The sequence below is a fragment of the Kogia breviceps genome, chromosome 11, assembly GCF_026419965.1.
Source record: "Kogia breviceps isolate mKogBre1 chromosome 11, mKogBre1 haplotype 1, whole genome shotgun sequence".
In the NCBI taxonomy this organism is placed as follows: domain Eukaryota; kingdom Metazoa; phylum Chordata; class Mammalia; order Artiodactyla; family Physeteridae; genus Kogia; species Kogia breviceps.
Genome location: NC_081320.1, coordinates 57,442,142 through 57,466,129, shown reverse-complemented (window position 1 = coordinate 57,466,129; position 23,988 = coordinate 57,442,142). Strand labels below are relative to the sequence as shown.

General features: G+C 37.5%; 3 protein-coding genes across 11 annotated transcripts in view; 1 reads left to right on the top strand and 2 right to left on the bottom strand.

Moving 5' to 3' along the window:
- MTIF2 (mitochondrial translational initiation factor 2) overlaps window positions 1-9,575 on the bottom strand; it is a 41,045-nt gene extending 31,470 nt beyond the window's left edge. The window contains exons 1-2 of one of the 2 annotated variants that reach the window (XM_067007581.1): window positions 9,199-9,575; window positions 4,204-4,263 (exon numbers count right to left, since the gene is read on the bottom strand). The gene's annotated coding sequence lies outside the window, so the exon portion shown is untranslated. The remainder of the gene's footprint in view (window positions 1-4,203; window positions 4,264-9,198) is intronic. The other variant, XM_067007580.1, reaches the window with a different exon arrangement.
- Window positions 9,576-9,692: 117 nt separating this feature from the next.
- LOC131765134 (prolyl-tRNA synthetase associated domain-containing protein 1) lies at window positions 9,693-11,570 on the top strand. The gene is made up of 2 exons (XM_059078590.2): window positions 9,693-9,846; window positions 11,104-11,570. Exons 1-2 carry the CDS (start codon window positions 9,763-9,765, stop codon window positions 11,533-11,535), a joined length of 516 nt encoding a protein of 171 aa, XP_058934573.1. The 5' UTR covers window positions 9,693-9,762; the 3' UTR covers window positions 11,536-11,570.
- A 1,739-nt stretch (window positions 11,571-13,309) lies between these two features.
- Window positions 13,310-23,988, bottom strand: part of CCDC88A (coiled-coil domain containing 88A) — a 127,128-nt gene continuing 116,449 nt past the window's right edge. For 6 of the 8 annotated variants that reach the window (XM_059078584.2, XM_059078588.2, XM_067007571.1 and 3 more), the window contains 4 exons: window positions 22,291-22,550; window positions 21,632-22,094; window positions 17,362-17,461; window positions 13,310-16,830 (listed from right to left, as the gene is read on the bottom strand). In XM_059078584.2, coding sequence (XP_058934567.1) covers window positions 17,397-17,461; window positions 21,632-22,094; window positions 22,291-22,550 — 788 coding nt within the window. In that variant the 3' untranslated portion in view covers window positions 13,310-16,830; window positions 17,362-17,396. Of the gene's footprint in view, window positions 16,831-17,361; window positions 17,462-21,041; window positions 22,095-22,290; window positions 22,551-23,988 lie in introns of those variants that run through there. The other 2 variants (XM_059078582.2, XM_059078583.2) reach the window with 2 other exon arrangements.

Here is a 23,988-nt window from a genome sequence, read left to right as displayed (position 1 = left end):
GGAGATGGGTCCAGTTACTAAATTTGAGACTAATTGAGCATACATTCAACTCAACTTCCTTTCCCTCGGGGGAACCAGTCTGCCACTGGCAAAGAGAGCAGACAAAAATCACTGTGCTCTCCAGCAATTCTCCTTACATTCTAGTGGAGAAGTTTATATTTTATCTTTATGGTACTAAGTTGATATTTAACAAGTACAGACATACCATCCTACATCAGTAAACATAAAAGTGATATTGATATTTTTCCTAAATCTTAAAAACACAGTGCAAATGCGTGTTTGCTTATTTAATAGTTTTGACTCTGGTAATCAAATAATTGCCAATAAAGATGTGGAGAATGGAATGTTCTTGTACTGCAAATTTATAAAACCATTCTGGAAGGCAATCGACAATAGTTATCAATTTAAATGTATAAACTGTGTAACTTTGCAGATTCTAAGATTTATTCTAAGAAATAAATGAAATAATTATGCAAAGATATATAGATATAGAACTATAGATACTTACCATAACCTTCTTTATAATACTATGAAAAATTTGGAAATTATTAACATGTAAGTCATTGGACATTGGACATTCCCAAATTTGGAGCTGGGTGAATAAATGAAATACTATACAGCCATTACAAGTGATAATGTAGTTCTCTGTTGACATGGAAAGATGTCTACTAGGTGAAAAAAGGAAAGATCATAAAATATCATAAGTTATATAATCAGATAAAACTAGAAATAAACAGCATATATAGAGTATACATCATACATGTGGTGTGCATATATATGTATATATACCCGTGACATAAATGCTTGTTCATCTTTTTGTGTGGTCTGATTTTTTTTCAATAAACATGTATCTTTCTAGCTTCTGTGTTTTTTTTAAAGTATGATTTTAAAATATTTATTTAAAGAAATAAAGTCATACAGCTTGTTAAAAAAACATTAAATAGTATTTTTACACTCAGAAAAAGAAAGCTACTTTATGTTTTGGAGAAATGCTGAATATGAGTTTGTTTCTGATTGACCTGGCTCTTTTTGTTCTTACATTATACCCCATACTTTTCAAAAATATATTTATTAATATTTACTGAAATCAGCACTTATCATAAATAGGTAAATCAAATCAGCAAGGGTAGAGGAATAATATGTGATTTGGAGTAATCTGGTCTCAATCTTATACTTTATTAAAATTTATGCAAATATATTCAATTTACAAGTTAATTTAACGCATTAAAATCACAGGAAATTTCTCTTTTTAGCCAGTAAGACTAGGACAGAAATTCCAAAGTAGTTCCCATAAACCTAACCCAATCAAACTAATTATTCTGAAATGGTAGACCTAAAGAAAATATTCCCCAGTCCACATGCAAAGTAAGAAAAAATAATCTACCCCATAGTACTTTTGTATATAAGTCAGTTTTCTTGGGTTGCTGTGAGAACCACCTACAGACCATGTAATAACATGGAGTATAAGGTTCCGTTCATTCATTTAGTGGTTCACTAGGTCCAGAAAGGTAAGATTGCTTTGAAGAGCAGCTCAGAGCATGTCTTACAGGCCTGGCCTCCTTCTGCAGGGGTTCCTGAATCACAGCAATTGCTGTTCCACCTGGTTCAGGGTTAGGAGGTCGGAGCTACTCACCGGATATTTACAGTACAGCCTGGGGCTCACAGCAGTGTCTGGAAATACTTCCTTGTCCAAAGTAAAGCTTCCTTATGACTATTTAATTTTAAATGAGTGTTTAAAGTGAACAAAAGGAAGAAACCTGCTACTTCTCTGCTTAACCAAGTTGTCATCTACTGAATGTGCTTTTTTCATTTTGTATGAAACCAGTATTTTCCCAGATGGGAAAACTGAACACCTTTACCCATTTCATATTTTAATTTGGAGGTAATTAAATTCCATCTGTCCACTAATTAAATTTTTTATACCTTAACTTTCTTCTCTTTTGAAATCTTGTTTGAAAACACCCTCACGTGATCTTAATTTTGGAGACAGTTTACATTTCTCTTTGTTTGATCTTTTTCAGACTTGGTTTACATTTCTTTATTTTTAACTTATTGATTCCCCCCTCCCTGTTATTAGCCGGAGATAACCGCCTCAAGAAGTGTATATTTAGCAGGTAAGCATTTTAGTTCTGATGAAACAAAAATTTACATTTTAAGGCAAGACAAAAAAAATTTAAACATAAAACTTTTAATCTACCCTTTGGCCTCCTCCCTTCCTTCTAGTGTGCATTGTGCATCTGCATTATGTGTTAACCAGAACTCCCCAGTGGCAGAAATACCTGCTCAACCATGAAGATCAATTTTCCTTAGTTTGGGGCCAGCCATGTAACTCCTCAGAAGATAACAGTCCTTCCTCAATCCTCTAAGGGGTCACAATGACCCACCACTCACCTGGTATGTATAGACATCTTTGGTGAACAATGCCAATATACTATTTCCCTTAAAGATAGTGATTGGTGCAGAAGAGACACTTAAAGGACGTTCTTAGCTTAAATACTTACTTGTGACCTTATTAATGTAACTAGCTATATTACTTGTAGTCTGCCTATTTTACAAGGTTATTGTTTCTTGCATTACCAAATGTGTGACGAGCCTCAGATAAAACTAATGATGATTAGGCTAACTGAAATGATTGATCAAACACATAGTTCTGCAAGATCAATGATTGTAATAGTGTAACTCTAGATGTGAGAAGAAGCAACAAGAGGGAACCACTTCCTGGACCATAACAGACTCTAGGAAGACAGGTAGTCCAGAGGCTTTTGGTTATTGTTAACAGGGTCTAGTCCAATTATAGTAGCAGGTTGAGTGGCCTATCAATGAAATTCTCACCTGACCTGGGAATCGCCATTAGGCAAACTGGTCATGAAATGCATCCCAAACATTGCTCAAAATTAAGACCAAAAGAGAGGGGACGGTCAAATAAAGAATATTGCCCACCGTCCAGTTCTACAAGAATCAAGTCATTAGCTACTGCAGTCGCTGACCTACAGCACATCCTGAAAGGAATTCAGAGTGGAGGTCAGGATGAGACACTTTGTATACTGGAAAACTGACAAACTGGCCCTCAGATAGATCTTTTCAGGAGAAAATTTTATGAACCTAGTTTCCTGCATCTTCCATACTTAGAAAAGCACTAAAACCATTAACTAAGATATCTCTTCCTCTCGAATAGCAGTAACCTTCTACTAAGGAGTGCTTGATGGCAATGTACCACTTTGCCAAAATCATACATACTGGCCTCACCCTTTACCTCTTTGGAACAGTCCCCAGAGCTTTCTGAAAGACTGCCTCCAGGGTTATAATCCTCAGGTTGGCTCGAATAAAAGTTTCCATGTCTTTCTTAGATTGACTAGTGATTAATTTTTTCATTGATAGTTCCCAGCTCCAGTGTGTAGGAAATGAACAATGTCCCCAGTCCCCGTGCTCTTTGCATGCCAACCACATTGACCTCTTTCAGTGCCTCTGCCTTGGTTTGCTTCCTCCCACCCTTGCACAAGGTGTCATGCTGTTTCCTTTGCCTGGGATACTCTTCTCTCCTTGCTTTGCCCTCTTAATTCCTACTTATCTTTCAGATCTTAAACTTCACTTCCTTGACCACTCTGCCCTCCCCTAAACTAGATGCGATCCACTATTATATCCTTCTTAGCCCTTGTCACCCAGGCAACTTAGCATTTGTTTCTGTATTTGACTAAAGCTGTATCCTCCGATAGACTGTTTGCTTTACAAGGTCAGTGTCTCTGTCTGGTTTTGCTCACCACTGTACCTTCAGCACTTAGCTGATCGTCAATTGTATTTTACTGAATTTAATTAAATCTGGCCCAACTCCCCACATGATGGAGCTGGAAGGAAAGTTAACCTGAGGCTATTATTGAGATTTTCTCCCTTCTCCACGGTATCACGCAGGAACCTAGGAGAAGCCAGGGAACTGGACTGTGGGATTATTGTCCTCTTCTTCACGGCTCCTCATTGAGCAGTGATGCTCAGAGGGTGCTTTGGAAGGGCTGCCCCAGGTGGACTGCCTTCCACTGACAGCAAGTTCCCAACCTGCCACCCACTGGAGGGACAAAGTGCCAAAAAAGGAACTGTCCTCCACCGTCCCATCTTCCTCACCCCAGTCCTCACCCTCTCTTCTGACTCTTAGGAAACCTAAATTTCCTCTTGGATGTAGATGCTTTCCCCTCCGTTACTCTAGGAACTAACCTCCATCGTCTTCTGTCCTGGGATGAATACTCCTCCACAGGCCTTTAGAAACCAGTTTTCCTGGAATGGGTTAGAGAAAGAGGATGCTAATAACAGGTGTTTTTGTTTGTTTTCATTTTTTTTAAGTACTGTCCTCTACAGGTATGTGTATTTTGAAGCAAAATTGGGGGCATATTGTCTATACCCTTCTATAACTCATTTCCCCCATTTACCAAATTGTATTTCCCTATAGCCTTAAACATTGAGAGTATGATTGAGAATATAGAATTCCCTAGGAAGAAGTCACCTAATTTATTTAACATGCCCCTTTATGGTGGGATATTCCTCATTCCGTAGCCTGACAGTTAGGATCCTTTGTGCCTTGTTCTAGCCTCCTCTCCTGCTGGCAGGCCTCTCATTCTAATCTATTGTCACACCAAATCATAATGCCCCAGGACACCTCGTGCTTCTTCTCCTCCATTCTTCCAGAGTTTCTTCAGCTGGATCCCTTTTTTTCTGATCAGCTCTTACTTATCCCTTCAAATTGGTGTCATCTTCTCCTACTGCTTTCCCTGACGTACCACCCCGGTCTGCTTCGTGCCCTTCTGGGCTCCCAAAGCATCCTCCTTATGCCACTCTCATTGCACTGGGCAGATTTTCTTGGATTTATCCTCTGAATGTTTCAGTCCTCTTCACTAGATTTTAAGGTATCTGAGGGCAGAAAGCATGGCACATATAGATGTGTCATAGTGTACCTGGCACATAGAGTTGTTCCAAAAGATTTGTTGAAGAGACACAGAATGCAGGAAGCATTTTTAAAAATTGCCTCGCTTTCTTTATGGGTATGCACAGCTTCTTAGGATGGCTTTGAACTTACCTGTCCTGTAATTGCCCTTTGTTTTATGCAGTTATGGGGTTTCTAACATTCTTCACCTAATAAACACAGTGATGCCCAGTCCCCTTGGTGTTGATAAATATTTTCAATGTTGGCCTTTTTATTTCCTTTGCCAGGTAGGCTACAATTGTAGCTGTTCCTTTACTTTGAGCAGACGTAAGATGAGGTTCTCTTGTTTCATGGACCCTGGCACAACTCCATCTTCCAGATCTCCTTTTCAGATTCGTTCCTTATCTGTCAATTATCCACACTCTTCCTAAGGATAACAAGAGTCTTTCCCTCAGTGTGTTCTTGGAGAAATGCCAGAAGACTTCTTTTTGTTTGTTTGTTTTGGCTGTGCCATGCGGATTATGGGATCTTAGTTCCCTGTCCAGGGATCGAACCTGGGACCTCAGCAGTGAAAGCCCAGAATCCTAACCACTGGACCACCAGGGAATTCCCCCAGAAGACTTTTTAGTAAGTTTTCCCTTGTTTGTAAAATAATTTGGTAACCCCCATGTATCAGATACTACCGCTTCTCCTAGAATCATGAGATTTCATATTCAAGTTCTGTGACTAGATGTCTAGTTTCTCAAGTTCATGCTGATAATTTTGAATTTAATGTTTCATGTTGTTTTTTTCCATTGTAAATTTGAGATTGTATTTGCTTTGAGGACAAGGCACTATGCGAAGGATAGCATTTCTTTTGTATTTAATACAATGCTGACATGTATGTCTGATAAATAAATACAAATATGCATTAAACTTGGGTTAGGATAGTTTCTAAACAGTGATATAAGGTTCTTTTACCATAGACAGATTTAGCTTCATTTATTTATTTATTTATTTTGTGTGTGTTACGCGGGCCTCTCACTGCTGTGGCCTCTCCCGTTGCGGAGCACAGGCTCCAGACGCGCAGCCTCAGCGGCCATGGCTCACGGGCCGAGCCGCCCCGCGGCATGTGGGATCTTCCTGGACAGGGGCATGAACCCATGTCCCCTGCATCGGCAGGCAGACTCCCAACCACTGCGCCACCAGGGAAGCCCTTAGCTTCATTTTATAATAAAAATCTTTGGTGGTAAGGCTCACTGGGAGCAGGGTACTTGGTCATTCAACCACAGGTAGGCTAAAATTAAGAGAACATTAGTATAGACCAGGGGGAGATGACAGTCATTTGGGCTAGAGTGATGGAGGTGGTTAGAAGAAGAAGGATTTAAGAAACTGAACTGTGATGGATTGGCTATGGGTGGGGGTATTCACACCTTGCATACCTGATGGATGGTAGTTCATCCAAAGAGATTTCCAGATCAGAACACCCTATTTGCCTAGACAATGTGCTGGATGCCATGGTCAATTTTTCCTCTCTGTGTTCCTCCTTCGTAGCTGTCATGTAGACCTTATTCTTGGTTAATTGTTTCCCTAGTTTTGGACATGATTCACATTTCTTAGTCACAATCAGATTCCAATTTTTTCCCATTTATGCTCAGGTCAACGTGATTGAATTTGGGTATCCTTGAAAGTCTTCAAATATTTTAAGGACAGTTATTTGGGATATGCCATATCTTCATATAGGTGGTCTTTGGTATTCTAATGCTTTCTACTTTCATTCTTAGATGGAAACCTAGTGAAAAAAAAATGAGCCTCACATCTTATACGCCAAAGTAAATTTTAAATGAATTAATGAATTGAGTATTAAGAAAATAAAAAAGAAAATAGATCGAATAGTCTATTGCTGGAGGTTAGCTTTCTATATTTAGATCAGAATAACTTAAAAAGAATGACATTTGGTTACACAAAAATAAGTAACTTCTGTACATAAAACCAAACTTTAAAAAATCCCTTCTTGGGAATTCCCAGGCGGCCCAGTGGTTAGGATTCTGGGCTTTCACTGCCAGGGGCCCGGGTTTGATCCCTGGCTGGGGAACTAAGATACCGCAAGCTGTGCAGTGCAGGGGGAAAAAAAAAATCTCTTCTTAAATGGGAAAAATGAAAACCATTTGGAGGACATATGACAAATAAAAGGCACATAACTTGATTATGTAAACAGCTCATGTAAACCAGTGTGAAAGCCATTAACATTCACTCCATAGCTAAATGAGCCAAGACATAAACGAAGCTAATTCACAAATGGGGAAATAAAATAATAAACATGGAGAAAACGTTCTGAGTGGTCCATTCCCCCTTATCTAAGTTTTCTAAATACTCTGTAACGTGGTACATTGCTTTTGCTGTTGACGTGAATTTAGGTGGCCATGGGCAGAGGCCTGTTGTTGGTTCTATAATCAAGGATCAAACAACTGGATGGACTGTTTGAAGGAAAACATGGATGAATAGTTTTAAGAGGTGGGTTAAGCTTAGAACTTTTAAAATTGTATTACCCAAGGCCAATTCTGGGTGAAATCATGAAGTTGGCTCTGATTTCCTCTTTCACAGCTTCCTCCAAGGTTGTCATCTGGGTGAGGACTCAGATATAGTCCTCCCTCGGTATCCAAGGGGGATTAGTTCCAGGGACACCCCCCCTGCAAATATGAAAATTTGTGGACGCTGAAGTTCCTTACATAAAATGGCATAGCATTTGCAAATGACCTATGCACGTCCTCCTGTATATTTTATTATTATTATTTTTAAATAAATTTAATTATTTTTGGCTGTGCTGGGTCTTTGTTTCTGCGAGCAGGCTTCCTCTAGTTGAAGTGAGCGGGGGCTACTCTTCATTGCGGTGCCCGCACTTCTCATTGTGGTGGCTTCTCTTGTTGAGGAGCACGGGCTCTAGGCTCGCAGGCTTCAGTAGTCGTGGCACGCAGGCTCAGTAGTTGTGGTTCGCGGGCTCTACAGCTCAGGCTCAGTAGTTGTAGTGCACAGGCGTAGTTGCTCCGCGGCACGTGGGAACTTCCTGGACCAGGGCTCAAACTCGTGTCCCCTGCACAGGCCGGCGGATTCTTAACCTGTGCCACCAGGGAAGTCCCTGCAGTGTCTTCTTAAGAGATTTCCTCTCCAAGGCCTTCAATTTGCACCCCAGAAATGACCTAAATATTATATATTCCTACTAGAGTTAAACGTCCCTCGGAATATCTACCTTTTATCTGGGATTCTATTCCTGAATTGGTTGATTTGGCCTGCGCTGGGATCCTAGCCCAGACCGAGACCCCTTGTCTCAGCCAGGGAGGTTCTTTTTCCGATCGGATTCACACAGCCAATAACAAAACCTATGCTGAGACTGGAACAGCACGAGCTTTATTTAATGGCTAAAGAATGGAGAAGCGGAAACCTCATTTGCAAATCAACTTCTCTACTCAATTCCAGGGGAGACACTATGTTTATAAGAGGGTCGTGGTAGAAGGGAGGGAATTGGAAAGAGTGGGAGGAATATTCATGACTTATCCGAGAACGGGGCTGTGGTTTGGACCTGGAACTGATGTAACTCTCCTTTTCGGTCCTTGTATGGGCTTTTCCGGTTGCTGTCATGGCAACTGTCAGCTGTCAGTGCACCGGTGGGTGTGTCATTTAGCAGGCTTAGGTATTACAATGACTATATCATGAGGCTCTAGGTCTACTGGAAGTTAAATCTTCAGCCATGTAGTGCCTTATTGGTTCTAACCAGTTCTTGTGTTTTTCTTTGCAGCTTCCTCCCAAAACTTAGGTTAAGAGCAATTGGTCTCCATTCAAGCCAGGGGCAAGAGTATGATTCTGGGGCAACAGCTTTGGTAACAATTTGAGGCTTAATCTAAACTCTTAAGTGAAACTCTAGTGGAATTTCAGGCCTCGTTCAAGGTGGGGAGTGAGGGTTTTGCAGGATAGTGGAAAACACCCCACAAAGAGGTAGGAAAAGTGCCTCTGAAAAAGGTAGAGTTGTGGTTGCCACAGCTGATTATTTAAAAGGAGAGGGATTTTGTCCCCTTCTCTCCCTGTTGGTTCACGACCTCAGGTAATTCCCCAGGTGACACCTCCGCCCCCCCCCCCCCACCCACCACACACCCTAGGAGGTCACAGAATGACTTAAGAGGCAGGACATTCCGGATTGGTAGGTGGCAGTTTTAGTAAGCAAGGGAACTTACGTAGGTGGTTTGTCTTGGATATGCACTCGCCAGAATCTTAAGAGTTTATACAGAGGCCTTAAGTGGGGGAAGGGGGGTTGCACTTACCAAAAATGTCCAGATGGTTTCAATAACACCTTACTCTTTCAAGGCTGCATCCTTCAAGTAGCACCTAGCTCAGGAACAGCGGGCAGAAAGTACATTCCAAGGACAGAAGGGGTAAGGAGCCTCTGACTGCCTCAGCCCACCTCCTGGGTCAAGCCGAGCCCACGTCCAGTTGATTACTCCCCCAACACTCCCTGAGCTGAGTTGCTATGTGGCTCTGATTCTGTTTAAATGGAAGGTATGCTGTATCTAGGAAACCTGAGGCGGGGCTAGAGAGGGCTGTGAGAAGGCAGGCGCCTTCCTCTCGTGGGACGCGGGGCAAGGAACTCTGCACGTCTGGTAAGTCTGTCCCTGCGGACGCAGACTAATTTCAAGGACGCGGAGAGGGAGGGAAGCGAACCCAGCGCAACACCGCCTCCGTAAGGAGCCCACTCTTGGGCTTCCGGCACCGCCCCTGTCCCTCCTGGCACTTCCGTCTGGGCTGGCCGTTCGTGGACAGCGGGAGGCCACGCCCAGTTCTTCCGTCCGGTCTCTCTCAACCGCATCCGCTAGCGCCACGAGAGCAGCATGGCAGGCGGCGAGTTGCGGGCAGCGCTGGAGCAGCGCCTCGAAGCCCTGGCCATCCGCACGGAGGTCGTGGAGCACCCGGAGGTGAGGCGCTCCCGCCGGGACCACCCCGGGAGGGGGTGGGCTCTGCTGCAGCTTCTATGGGGCGAAGGCGCTAAGCCTAGACGTCCCAGGGGTAATGTGCCGCAGAAACTTCCGTTCTAAGGCATTTCCCGGGATCCAGAGTACGAAAGGGACCTGAAAGCACCATCAAGGGTCTCTCCACTTCAGACGCTGATGTTATTGTGAAAAAAACTCGTTTTCTTCTTGGAGTGATTTTTTTTTTTTTTTTTCGGCCGCGCCACGTGGGATGCGGAACCTTAGTTCTCCACCAGGGATCCAACACGTGACCCCTGCAGTGGAAGCGCGGAGGCCTAACCACTGGACCGCCCGGGAATTCGGAGTGATTTTTTATGTTGAGAACTAGTACAACATATTGAGAACTTGCGCATCTCAAACTGGCTAGGGATGTTTGGTCAGTGTGTCAACATTACGCGTATGTAAGTTGCCAAGCAGTAAACTCGTCTTTGCAGTGGCTGCAGGATGCCAAGGTTACAGTTTGGTATTTTTTAACATGATTTATTGATGGGGAGTTTTTTTTTGCACATATGTGACGGAGCCAGTACGTTACCTGAGTGGTGCAAGGACAAAGTTTTTGCCCAACGCTTGAGTAACAGCTAATGATAATTAGCTAGATATGGTGATGACCTTCCAAGTTTAGAGAAATTCATCAAAACTATATTCTTTGACCCTTTTGCCTCCCTTATAGTCCACATACTCTCCCCCTTTTTACTGTGCGTATTGCCAGCTTTTCTGACTTTTTTTGTATATCAGTCCAGGGTCTTATTCCCTGCCCTCACTCCCTCTCTGTGGTTATCTTTTTATAGAGTGGAGATCGTCATATGGCCTGGATGTAATGGAATGCCAAGGAATAGGAGTCTGGGCTGCTATAAACTTTTTAAAATGAATTTTTATTGGAGTATAGTTGATTTACAGTGTTGTGAGGGCTGCTATAAACTTTACCAAAAGTTTAATGGGAAAACAAAAAAAGCATTTTAGGAGTGTGAAGGCTTGGCCTGCACATTGGAATGGAGAACTGGCCTAAGAGAAACTATCAGTACTTCTTGAGGTCCTGAGATGAGATATATTTGCTAATGGGCTGGGGATGGATCTCTACCAGTGAAATCCAGGGCATTGAGTACTCCCTAACGTTACACCCACCAAGCAATATACAGATAACTGTATATGCAGTGTGTGTATACATGCATATTATTTTTAAACTTCTCATGTGATATTTCACAGGTGTTTACAGTTGAAGAAATGATGCCTCATATCCAACATTTGAAAGGAGCACATAGTAAGAACTTATTTCTTAAAGACAAAAAGAAAAAAGGCTATTGGCTGGTGACAGTTCTTCATGATAGACAAATTAATTTAAATGATCTTGCCAAGCAGTTAGGTGTTGGAAGTGGAAATCTGCGGTTTGCTGATGAAACAGCCATGCTAGAAAAACTGAAAGTTGGCCAAGGCTGTGCCACACCGTTGGCACTCTTCTGTGATGATGGAGATGTGAAATTTGTTCTGGATTCTGCTTTTTTGGAAGGTGGACATGAAAAGGTGTACTTTCATCCAATGACCAATGCTGCAACCATGGGATTGAGCCCTGAAGACTTTCTCACATTTGTGAAGAAGACAGGACACGATCCCATAAGACTAAATTTTGATAAAAACTAATTGGGCTAATGTTTAGAATACATTTATTTCTGAAAGCTGTTTTTCTTACTTGTAATTACGAAAAGCATTAGAAGTGGTAAGATATATATAGCACCTTGGTTTGGTGACTACCTACTACTTAAGGAGCTATTTAACTATTTCATCTTAAAGGAGCTGTTTTTAAAAAGATATATTGAGGTAGTTTTAGTTAGCTCAGAGATTCCACCCTCCCCTTCCCCCATGACAATTAGTTGTTACAGGAGTGCCTTGGACAATTAAGGAGTAATTAACACAGGGAGTTCTCTGGTGGCCTAGTGGTTGGGATTCCAGGCTTTCCTGGTGAGGGGAACTGAGATCCTGCAAGCTGTGTGGCAGCCTAAATTAATTAATTAATTAATTAACATCAAAACTAAGATTGGTTAACTAAGATTAACTATATTACATCTTCTGTGTTTATTATACTTGAAAAAAGCAAGCTGCAAAACCAGCATATATAAAATTATACGTATGACAGTGTACATACAGGGGAAAAAGAGGAATATGGGAATATATTCAACTGTTAATAGTGGTTATCTTTGGGGAATGAGGATTAAGGAATAAGAATTCCCCAGCAATGTAATTAAACATGGGGCAAGGGCAAAACCTTCCTATTACTGGGTGTTTGTTTTTAAACCAATGCTTTTTTTTTCCAGTGAAAAATAAGCTAATTTTAAAATAAAATTCTATCTTTAGAACATTTTAATCTAGAAAAACACTCAAAGTAGGGATGGAAAATGTATGTCATAATCATTATACGAATGAAATTATATTTTAAAACTCAGGAGCAGAATATACATAGGCCATCAAGAAGGATTTGCTTAGTCTTTGGAGGTTACAAAATGTGAACATGCTTGAACAAGGCTCCTCTGTCCTCTAGGCTATATTAAATTTTACTCATCCCCTTTCAACTGTGGCATCTAAAGCAGTATAAGAACCCAGGATTATGTATTGTCAGTTGTCATATAGAAGCTAGTTCAGAAACAGAGGAAAATTGATGTACTTTTCCACCTCACTTAGATTTAAACAAAACCCCAGTTGAGGGTCTGACTAGACTAGGCTACAAAATAGCCTAGAGGTCTTAGGAAAATTCTCGTTTCCTCTAGAGTACAATCAAGTGGGATATTTGAGAGATAATCATATTTTCCTAAGCTTGAACACTCAAAAAAATAATTTGCTTCTGGTAGAGAAATTGTACTTTGTACCAATTTGCATTACCAAAAGGCAAAAGTAAAAACTTGTCATTTTTGGATATATGTGGTTAGAAACTACAAGTCTATGCAAGGCAGAATTTTTATAAAATACAGAATGGATTTAAGAGACGAGTTAGTAAGAAATATTTTCCATAGATGATAACCTTATTTCTGAGGTGCTATGTTAACCTTATTTCTGAGGTGCTATGTTAGTTTTTGCCTACTCTGTACCATATCTCTAAGAAAGTGCTATGTTAGTTTTTGCCTACTCTGTACCATATCTCTAAGAAAGAGGAAATTTTAGGTTGCTTTGCATATAAAATTAAGGTTTAATGAATAGAATCAAAGACACCAAGGACCTTAGATAACTGGTCTAACTGTCCTCCCCACCTTATGGTGAAAACAGGCCCAGAAAGACTGACCTGCCCAAGGACACAAGGCAGGTTGCCAACTCTAACGTTACGCCTCCCAAAGTCTAGATGTGAAAATGAAAGAGACTGATTTGTACAATCTATTATTGTATTTAAACCTATTTTGAGGTTGACAAAACTGATAGACTCTCAGTTCTCTCCCAAAACCTCCAATACTCATCCCAAAGTGATTAGGACAGAATCATCTAAACAAGGTTATATGTTATGAAACACATAAAATAGGTTTTCTATAGGGCAAAGGGAAAGAATAATACTTGGCTAAATTATATGTTATGATTGCTGACCACTTGTCATAAAAATCACCTCTTTTTATATTAGTTTAAAATTCACCTCTTGTTATATCAGTTTAACAAGTGAATGTTAAGCCAACTTAATTTTTTTAGGAGAAATAAAGTTAAAAACTAAAATGAAAAATAATGAATGTTTTTAAAAAACACAAATCGGCCAAATGATGGTATCTACTTTGTTATAAACTGGATTTTTTGTTATGAACTGTGGCTTATATTAGGTATAGCCAAGTAATAAACATTTTGCCATTCAACTCCAAATTTCTCAATAGCATTACTTTTAAAGGAAATGTTACATCTTTTATATTATTGGATTTGATATTTAATAACAGTTACAAGTACAATGGCAAACACTGAAAGAGAGAACCCTTAGTAGAAAAGAAAAAGACAATTTGAAATCACGTTTTGTTAAAGGGTGTTGTAAGTGCAACTTTATCCATAAGCATTCCTTTTAAGGCATTTTCATTGTCCAAATATCTCAACATGTACATCAAGGTTTATATTATAAAATGGGCTCCTTTTGTATTATTCATTCAAGTCTTAAAGAAAAAAATACATCTCAGGACTAAGTGTAGCAGAAAACACAAAAATTCACTTTTCTCATAAAAAGTAACTTAAAATACAAAAGTCATTTAGCATACATTATTACTCCTCATTGTAATTCCAGATTTGGTACAATATCTTTTTCACTTCCTGACATAAAATTTTAAGACAGTGCAGGCTGTAATGCTTCATTTTGAGGTGGCTACAATTCTGTAATATGCACAGTGATTTTTAAATAGGCTTTTACCATGCCTTGCATGAAAGGTGCTACATACAAACCTGTTTTGTGTACTCTTTGGTAACCACCAGTTCAAAAACTTGGACCGAACACTTCCACATTGCCAGATCTGAAGCATTTTATTGGAGCTCTGGGCCGAAGCTATTACCCTGTATATAAATTCTTTAGTTTCCGAGGGGGTTTGGGTATTGATTTAAAATAGAGCCAGATCATTAAAAGCATGTCAGGCCCCAGTCCGGAAAGTGGCCCCAGTTAGTTTCTAGTTGGCTACACTATTTTGTTTGGCAGAAGTAGTTTATCTAAGCGAAAAGCATGACTTCATACTAAGTTTGCTTCTTATGGTATCTTTTGGAGATGGTAAAATATTCATGTGGTTATCTAATTCTTACTTGAAATGGTATGAAAATGGTGATTAATATAATTGAGAATATTCCACTTTTGCAGTCTCAAGTATTCTCTTGGTTGTCTTGCTGCATTTTCTCAGGGTCAGCCCACTCAGGTTTAGTACTTTATAGGCTACCCTTAAGCATTTTCTAATTGAAGCAGTAATGTGCTGCCTCAGTCAGCACGTTCTCTATTTTAGGATATTAGCGTCCTGTAGAGACCAAGCTGTGATATCATATACCCTCACTGGGCTACCTCCTACTCATTAAATTTAAACTTTCAGTAAATGTCCTGGAATGTGTCCTAGTTGTGCAAATTAGATGCTAGTTAATATAAATCTAAGTTACCCACTTCCTGTATTTAGCTAAAACATAACTTCTATATTTACTTTCAATTTATCCATCTAAAGATGAATTTACATTTTTTACATGCAAGTGTCTCTAGACTGCCATGATACTCATTATCAATCTGATACTTGAATCTAGGGAGTCATGATGGAGACATGTTTCAAAGTCTAGAGAATAGGTTTTAAATATGTCTGTTGTGCAATATGTGTATTTTAGTAAGAATCCTTTGTATTTACATTTACATAGCACCTTTCATCCAAGGGTTTAAAAGTGATTTAACTGTACAGCATTATTTGGTGGCAAAACCTAAGTTAATGGTGGCATTACGAAGTCCAGGTTCTCTAACTTCCATTTCAGTTTCTTTTCAACTATACATGCTGTATTTCTTTTCATTAATGGTCTTTCTGAAAGTAGACTATGAACACAGCAGTGTTACTGGCCTACCAAAAAGAGAAAGAAAAAAAAGAAAGGTGTGAGGAAGGAGGGAGAGAGGGAGACATGTATCTCAAGGCTACTAGGTTAGTGATGGAACACACAGTTCATAAACCACACTATGGAATTATTCCAAAAAGATTTTTAGAGCTGGTAGTGAGAGCCTAAGAAGTATATCGTTAAAATTAAAAAGTTAGTATCTTTCTCATTTCAGACCTTTAAGATTATTCTGATATTTGTTAAATAATGAATTTGCATTAGTAAGTATCAATGCAGTTTTTTGACTTCATAAGAAAATAAAACTGTGATATAAAATTGGAACTACAAAAAATTGATGTTTCCCTGGGTTGACTAAATTTACTTTTTTTTGTGCTTCTTTCAAATGTTTAAGGTAACAAATGCATACAAATATTTCAAAAGTACCGATAACAGTTACCAACTTTAATGTAGTATTATAAAGGACAAAAACAGAAAAAATTTTTATTAATAAGTGATAACCTTAATAATAAATGAGTTCTTGGCAAAATGCAGATCATAGTAAATTATTTACATTATTTTTGCCATAAGAAAACTTCTTAAGCAACAGTCAGCTCTCAAGTTAAAAAAACAAACACATACATAACACCCAGTACTAAAGGAGGGAAATGAGTTCAAACACAACAGCTTTATCTTGGGAATGCCATTTGCTAGAAAACCACCTTACTAAAAAAAAAGTTTCAGAAAAACACACTTTAATTACCTTAGATCCATGTGTGAATTGCTTAGTGTTGCTAGTGGGGGATATGGAAAGATTAATATCACTGTAAATTTTGTATAACTCCTATCTTATTATGGTTTTTCAGAGTTATCTCATAAACTGAATTTCTTTTGCAGTGCATCAAAGTAATAGGCTTAAAAAAAAAAAAAGAATACCAACACATGCAGTCTGCTAACCAAATAAGGCTCTGACATGCCAAAACAATGTTCTCTGTATCTTGATATATAGTACATCCCACAACATACTACAGGCATTTAATTTAGGTTTACACAACTAAATATAAATGGCTAGATTTAGACTAATACTTAGCAGAAGCATTAAGCAAACATGGATAAATTCATAAACAAATGATGAAAGAAGTATATTGTTCTTGGAGTACTTCTTGAAACCTTAAAACACTTGGTCCTTAGTGAGAGAACATCCTTTATTCAGTAGATCTTAACAGTACAATGTACGGTAAGTCACAAAACCTTCTAAAAATTTTGGCAGTTGACTCCAGTAGTGCTCCTTGATTCAAGGAAGGAATGAAGGTTTGTATTTCTTTCCTGCTCTAGTCCCGAAGGATTGTTAAAGTCTTAAAGATTTTAAAAAGTGATTCCTATAGTTGGGTGTCTTGTTACTTCAGAAATAAAGGCTTCACACTGAGAAACTGAAGGACACTTTTCTCTCTGTATTTAGTTGGAAGGTAGAAAGAAGAAAGAAAATATAAGAAAAGCTTGAAGATAAGAGATATAAAATACAGAGCAACCACTAAAAGAACAGCATGCACCAGATACTTCTATATATAGTGATGAGAGTGACAGAAAGTCAGAGACAATTTTTCTTTGAGTGGCTCTTCACAGAAAAGGCATTTAATTTATTCTCCTCAATTATCAAGAATGTTGCACAGAAGTTGTATTCCTACCACAAAGAAAGACTTCAAACTGAAAAAGTAATTTCTAAAACATTACTCATTAGTAAAATCAAATTTAAATTGAGGGGAAAAAGGAAAAATAATTTTTAAAGATTGGTTTCCTGCACTGATGGGCAAAATCTTTTGGGACTCACCTAATCTTGATTTACTAGTAAGACAGAAAGTCATGAATTAAAGCAAGCAATATTTACATCTGTTAATGCAATGTGCACTTGTTCTTATACTTAATGCAGTTAGTTTGTATAAATGAGATTAATCTCATTTACATTTTAAGCAAGAAACTCACCACTTGGCCCACATGTCATGTAGTGGGTAATAGAATTAGGAGCTTTGTTGCTCCCTAGACCTGCTTTTTGAATTTCTGCTTTCTTGTACTTTGTCCACATCTGCAGGAGAAAAGCATTTCATGTTATTTAATGAAAGGCTAAACAGAATACAATTCATGAAGATTAGAAACTAAAGAGCTCTCATTGAGTAGGGCAAGGAGAAGGAATTTAACTCTGGAAATGTTATTAATCCGACAGACATCTCTTTACTTAAAGACTGATTTTTATATTTTAAAAGCTATTAAGTAATATACTTATGCCCTCTTAGTGTCAGATACGTTTACTTACTATGTTTATTTAACTAAATGGTCACATATAGTTTTAAAGTAAAAAATAATCTTGCATGCAGCAGCAGAAACATCCACAATGAAATAATTGTTTTATTTACTAAGAAAACCAGGGCTCGAGGCATATTTTATTGGCAAATAATATACCTACTTACACTGTTAGAACTAAAATTGCTTTGATCAAAGGGGACCCAATGCCTAACAATATAAATTTACAATGTCACAAATAATAAGGGTGTAATTTCTAGAAATCTAAGCTAGGAATATGAAAGCTATTCAATTTCATCTAAAACTGGGGTACTAATACAGGCATACCTCGGAGATATTGCAGGTTTGGTTCCAGACCACTGTAATAAAGTGAATATTGCAATAAAGCGAGTCACAAGAATTTTTAGTTCCCAATGCATGTAAAAGTTGTGTTTACATTGTAATCTATTAAGTGTGCAATAGCATTATATCTAAAAAACAAAGTACATACCTTAATTTAAAAATACTTTATTGCTAAAAAGTGCTAACCATCATCTGAGCCTTTAGCAAGTCATAATCGTTTTGCAATAGTAACATCAAAGACCACTGATCACAGATCACCATAACAAATATAACAATGAGAAAGTCTGAAATAGTCTGAGAATTACCAAAATGTGACACAGAGACACGAAGTGAGCAAATGCTGTTGGAAAAATGGCGCGGATAGGCTTGCTCAACACAGGGTTGCCACAAACCTTCAACTTGTAAAAAAAAATGCAGTATCTGTTAAGTACAATAAAGCAAAGTGCAATAAAACGAGGTATGCCTGTAATCTGTGAAGCCGCCAGAGTATTTATGGACCTGTCTTGGAGGGAAAAAAGTGCTCAGTTGAGTCAGAGTTGCTGCTCAATTGAGTCAGAGTTGCTTTACTTTTATCTCAAAAAAAAAAAAAATTTTTTTTTAAATTGGGGCATCTTTGTAAGATTTCATTCATAGAAAGTATTATGTTGATTTTTTTAAAGTTTGGGAAACACTAGATCTATATGATTTCTAAAGTTCTTCTCACTGCTAAAAATTTGATTTCAAGTGCTATCAAGAAACACAGGTAAAATAGTGTTTGGGGGGAATTTTATGACTCTACAGCTGGTGACAGTTTCTGAGGAAGTCTAACCTGTATTCTTTGACATCAAGACACATGGACATGGTATGTATCTATCTGTCTTACATGCACAGTGTGTATGTTCTTTTGGAAAACATGCTGTATATATAACTATAGCCATTTGGGTTAGAAATACTTCTTTCCTGTAAGTCTAATATTGTAAAATAATCAGTTTTTACTGTAATAGCATATGATTTCTCAATACATTTTTATAAATAAATTTCATATTTTAAAGTATAAGGCCAGACTTATCTAAAAAGTTGAAATGGTTGTGAAATAATCTTTGACTAAATGTGGAAATTACACTAATTATTACATTTGTATCATATATGGCCCCATGTAATCTCACCTATATTTACCATTAAGTTTTATTATCAGGTTATGAAAAAAGGGACACCAAAAACATTTGAAATGTTCGGACTGATTATGAAACAAGTGACAACAAAACAGACTGATATATTCATGTAGATACTAAAAAATATGAAAAATTTCTGATGGTGTTTGATTACCTGCATTAAAAGCATTTTTAGTAAGAGCTGGCTATGAGAAAAGAAGAGAATAGCTTAATTTATAACGGATACAAATGTCTTTCTTTTTAAAAAAAGTTTTGGCCGTGCCACACGGTTTGTGGGATCAGGGATCCCTCGTTTTGCGACCAGGGATAAAACCCGGGCCCTCAGCAGTAAAAGCGTGGAGTCCTAACCACTGGACCACCAGGGAATTGCCAGGATACACATTTCATTAAGCAAAGATTCTCTATAAATTTTGTTTTCTTTTGCCCAATTAATAACAATAATAATTTAATACAACATGCAAAATAATAATTTCCTCCCCATTTTTAAAGTTACATTTCAAATCATTTCTTCTAGATGCCAGGCTGCATGAGTGTTAGTAATATTTAGGCTGAATCAAGATGGCAAAAACATTTCAGAGACAGAACTAAGATATACTTCTCTAGAAGTAAATGATTCAGAGTTATGGGTTTCTTGGGGTTTTCTTTTGTTTTGTTTTATTCTGGAATAAAACAATTCAAGTTTAGCTGATTCTGCTTTAAAAGTGCTATGACCATAGCAAGATAATTTTAAAGTTTATGACATGAGTCAGAGTTAGCAAATATTTTCTCTATCTTTTATGATTAATTTTTAGTTAAGAGCTTGCATTTATTCTTAATTCTAAAATTTGTTCTACTAAAAACATACTTGTTTGTTTAAGTGATTACAAATACTAATTTTGCATTTTATTTTAGCACAATGTACTCATTTTAGAAAATTCTATTTTAAGGACAGACATGTATAATTTAGTAATAAATAAATTGTAGAATTATATAAATAACAATCTTCACCACTTTATAAGCTTGCTACACTTTCTGAACAGAAAAATGCAAATTTCTCACACACTGAGTATGATTTGCTTTATTTCTCTTTGACTCTCTATATAACAAAAAAAACCTGAAAAAAACTACTGTGTTAACTGATGCCAAGTAAAAAAGTCATCTTGAAGGAACGATAGTACTTGAGCTCTTATATTTATCAAATGAAGAAAAGTGCAGAGAAGAAATAGAATACAAATACTCCTAGTCCCTGTATGTCACATTTAAATTTGATGTTTTTTTTAAAAAAAGAATTATGCTAAATTTATGAGTATTAACAAAGTTTTAAATCTGAACAATTTTATAAATATGAGCAATAGTTAATAACTATTTCTTTGAAAATAAAACAGCAGGGCAGAAGGCATAATTAAATGGCAAGAGAAAATGACATCTTTTTAACATATTTTCCTTACTAATACTATACATGTGCAATATGAAGTGCACATTTTGTTAAAAAAAAAAAAAAAGGAGAGGAAGAGAGGTAGGGAGAGAGGGAAGGGGGAGCAAAGGGAGGGAGAGAGACAATGAGCATTCTTTTTTGGAACCAATGAAGTAAATATGACTTGGAAATGCCTTGTTGGTAATTATAGCATGCAACCATTTTAACATGCTTCTAGGTATCAAAGTCACAATCTCTTATTAGGTGACAAGAAATGTCAAAGAGGAGCATGTATTGTTAAGGTTCTTAAAGTCATGCAAAAAATGTACAATGCAATTAATATTTCATGCAAGCTTTGTTGTGGTTACATAATCACATTTATATCCATGCCACAGTGTACACCTTAACACTATCCACAATTTAAAAATAAAAGTATAAACTAGCCAAATGATACTTTTCAACAGCAGCTCTTCAAATCAGATTAGAGAAGCATAGTGCATATCAAATGACATCAGTATTATACTGTGCAGTTTTGATCATACACAACCATATTCATACCAAACAGTTTGATTATCCTCAGAAACCAACAATGCAGCTTCTGTGTCATCAGGATAGAGGCATGCAGGAGTGATAAGATTATTGCTAACTACAGAAGACTGTGGGTTACTGTTACTGCAGTTCTGATTATCAGAAAACTGCTCAGTATCTTTCTGTGCAGCTTCATCCAAAGAAGCAGAAGCCTGGTCAGTTAGCCTGGTGACTGGTCTGGGAGGCAGCCCACTTATGTTACTAACTAATTCTGTATTCAGGGATAAAAATGGCTGAGATGGATGAGCCACAGTGAATGAGTCTATGCTATCTTTAGCTGATATTCCAAATGCATCATTAGACATATTAACAGTGGCAAAAGTTTGGTTTAGAAAATGTGACCTTTCTGTTCTTGAGTTTCTGGCCTGGGCATATGGAGACGCGGGCTTGTCTGTAGCTAAATCATTTTGTGCTTGAGAACCTACAGCATAAGGTGGACTGTGAAGTGGATGAGAGGACCACTGGTGTAAACGGTACTCACTAGATGTTGCAGTGATGCTGCTATCAGCAGTAGCTGGTGGTGAATCAACTGACATAGGTAGTCTACTGTCCTTGGTCAAAAAATCATGGATGCTTGTCCTTCGAGTAGTTCCTTCAGCAGTAGAGATCACACTGCTTGCGCGAGGTAAAGTGGCATAGGGATTACTATCTTTTGATTGTCGTGTCAGAGAAGTTTCTTTTACTACTTTTATCTTTCCTTGAGTGCCTAGTGTAGGCTTTCCGGAAGAACTAATGAAATAGGTATCTTCAGTCTTTTGAGGACCAGGTCTCACAAATTGTTCAGGCTTAGTTGTCCGTCTATCATAGAAGTCTCCTGGAGTTTTTCCACTTACTGACCTGGCCAGACCACAGCTAACTGGTTTGGTTTTTCCCAAAAAGTCAGAAGAGACAGACAAACTTTTCATTACTTCATCTAAAAGATTCTCTTGACTTGAGGGCTTTATCTGTTTTAAAAAAAAAAAAAATCAAAGCAGATTAGTGAATACAGCCATGCTTTTACTTTCCTGATACATTAGACTGTTCAATAAAAAATTTGCTAATGTCTCTAAACCCTCCTTAAAAAAAAAGCTCTAAAGTTCAACCATAGAAATTTAACTTGTAGTGTCCACCTAAATTAAGGTCACCATAGATAAAACTAACCTGTATTGAGGTAAGCTTGTTGCTTTCTTCCAAAAACTGTTGTAGAGTAACAACTTCACTTCCAGGGGAACCAGTTTTGACCTTGTGATGTGCTCGACTCTCTAGTGTTTTGTGCTGGAGCACTGGACTTGATTTGGGCTGTCTTTTCAAGTATTGGACTGGACTGCTACCACTGCTGGACCACGCCTCATGCTCATGAAGCAGGCTAAATTCTCCACTGCTGTGGCTTTGTGGCCTGCTTTGGATATTAACTGCACCTGCTTTTGGAGTAAATGGTGTGTTAAGAGTTCAATAATAGAAATGAGATTAAAACTATGTAAGTACTGACACTTGTTGACTGGATTCTTACGAATAGCCAAACTGACTTTCAAAGCTTTATTCAGAAATGCTTAGTAAACCATGTTAATCTCCCATCAGTCTAACAAATGTCTGCCATAGCGTGCTTCCTTATTTGTCAAGTTGACAAATGTTATAAGCTCCACAAGGGCAAAGACTTGCCATCACCACCATACCCACAGCCTAAACATATAAAGCAGGCACTCAATACATTTGATGAGTAAATGAATGAATAAACAAGGAAATAATACATTTTTTAAAAGTCAGGTTCAAATAATCGTAAAACACCTCACAATTTAAAACAAAACATGATTATATGAATTTTAAATTATTTGAGAATGTTAAAACCAAAAACTCTTCTAAATGCTAAAAATTCTAATTCTTTGACTTCCTATGAGGTCTGTATTCCTTATTTGAAGGTTTATTTGTTGAACCTAAATGAATAATCTTAAAGAAATATTAAAAAAATTTAAACAGCAAGCATCTAAGGAAAGTCAAATGGAGACATGATTTAATTACTTAGAAAATTCCAGTAAAAATATAAAATTAAGTATGTAGTATTTTATTCTTTAATGTCTGAATCATATGATTCTCCCTGCTTTCCACTGCTGGTATGGTGGCTATACAGCTTTCAAAAAGACTCGGTTGAGGCTGAACAACTATACAGAATGCAAATTACTAGTTCTGGAAAAAAGCTCCCTAAAGTTTATGCTATTCCTTAACAGTGCTTATGCATTTTGATCCATTGCAAACTGTGTAGATACAGCATCAAGACAGAAAATGCAACCTTCCTTTCCTAATCACAGAGAATAAAATGGGTCAGGAAAGATTTTGGCTCAAGCTATGTAACATTTTACAGGAAAAAGATTTTCTTAAATTTTCAAATCAGAAAAGACTTATTTACATTCCAGACTATATTTTCCTACAGGATATAAAAACATGATCATAAAAATGAAAAAATAATCCCTCCTTGAAATCAGATTTTTCAGATCATTGCAACAAAGTCAAAACATTAATAATAAAATATAAACACAATTGAGACAAAATGATTTTATAATATGAAAAAGCAACAGAACAAATACACTCATTATAGTTTAACAATTCCGGACTGTAGAGAATAACTACTTTCACAAACCTTTATAATCTATTAAATAATTCCAGAATCTGAGAAGGCAGTATACCTTTAAGGAAAAAAGGTGTTAGTCCATACTTCCAGACATTTACATAAAAATTTCACCTTGGAATGCATATTAAAAAATTGAGGAAAAAGGTAACTTGAACTAATTCTTTATATGAACTATATGCACCCATTTGGCTCTTGTTACACTTACACACACACACACACACACACACACACACACA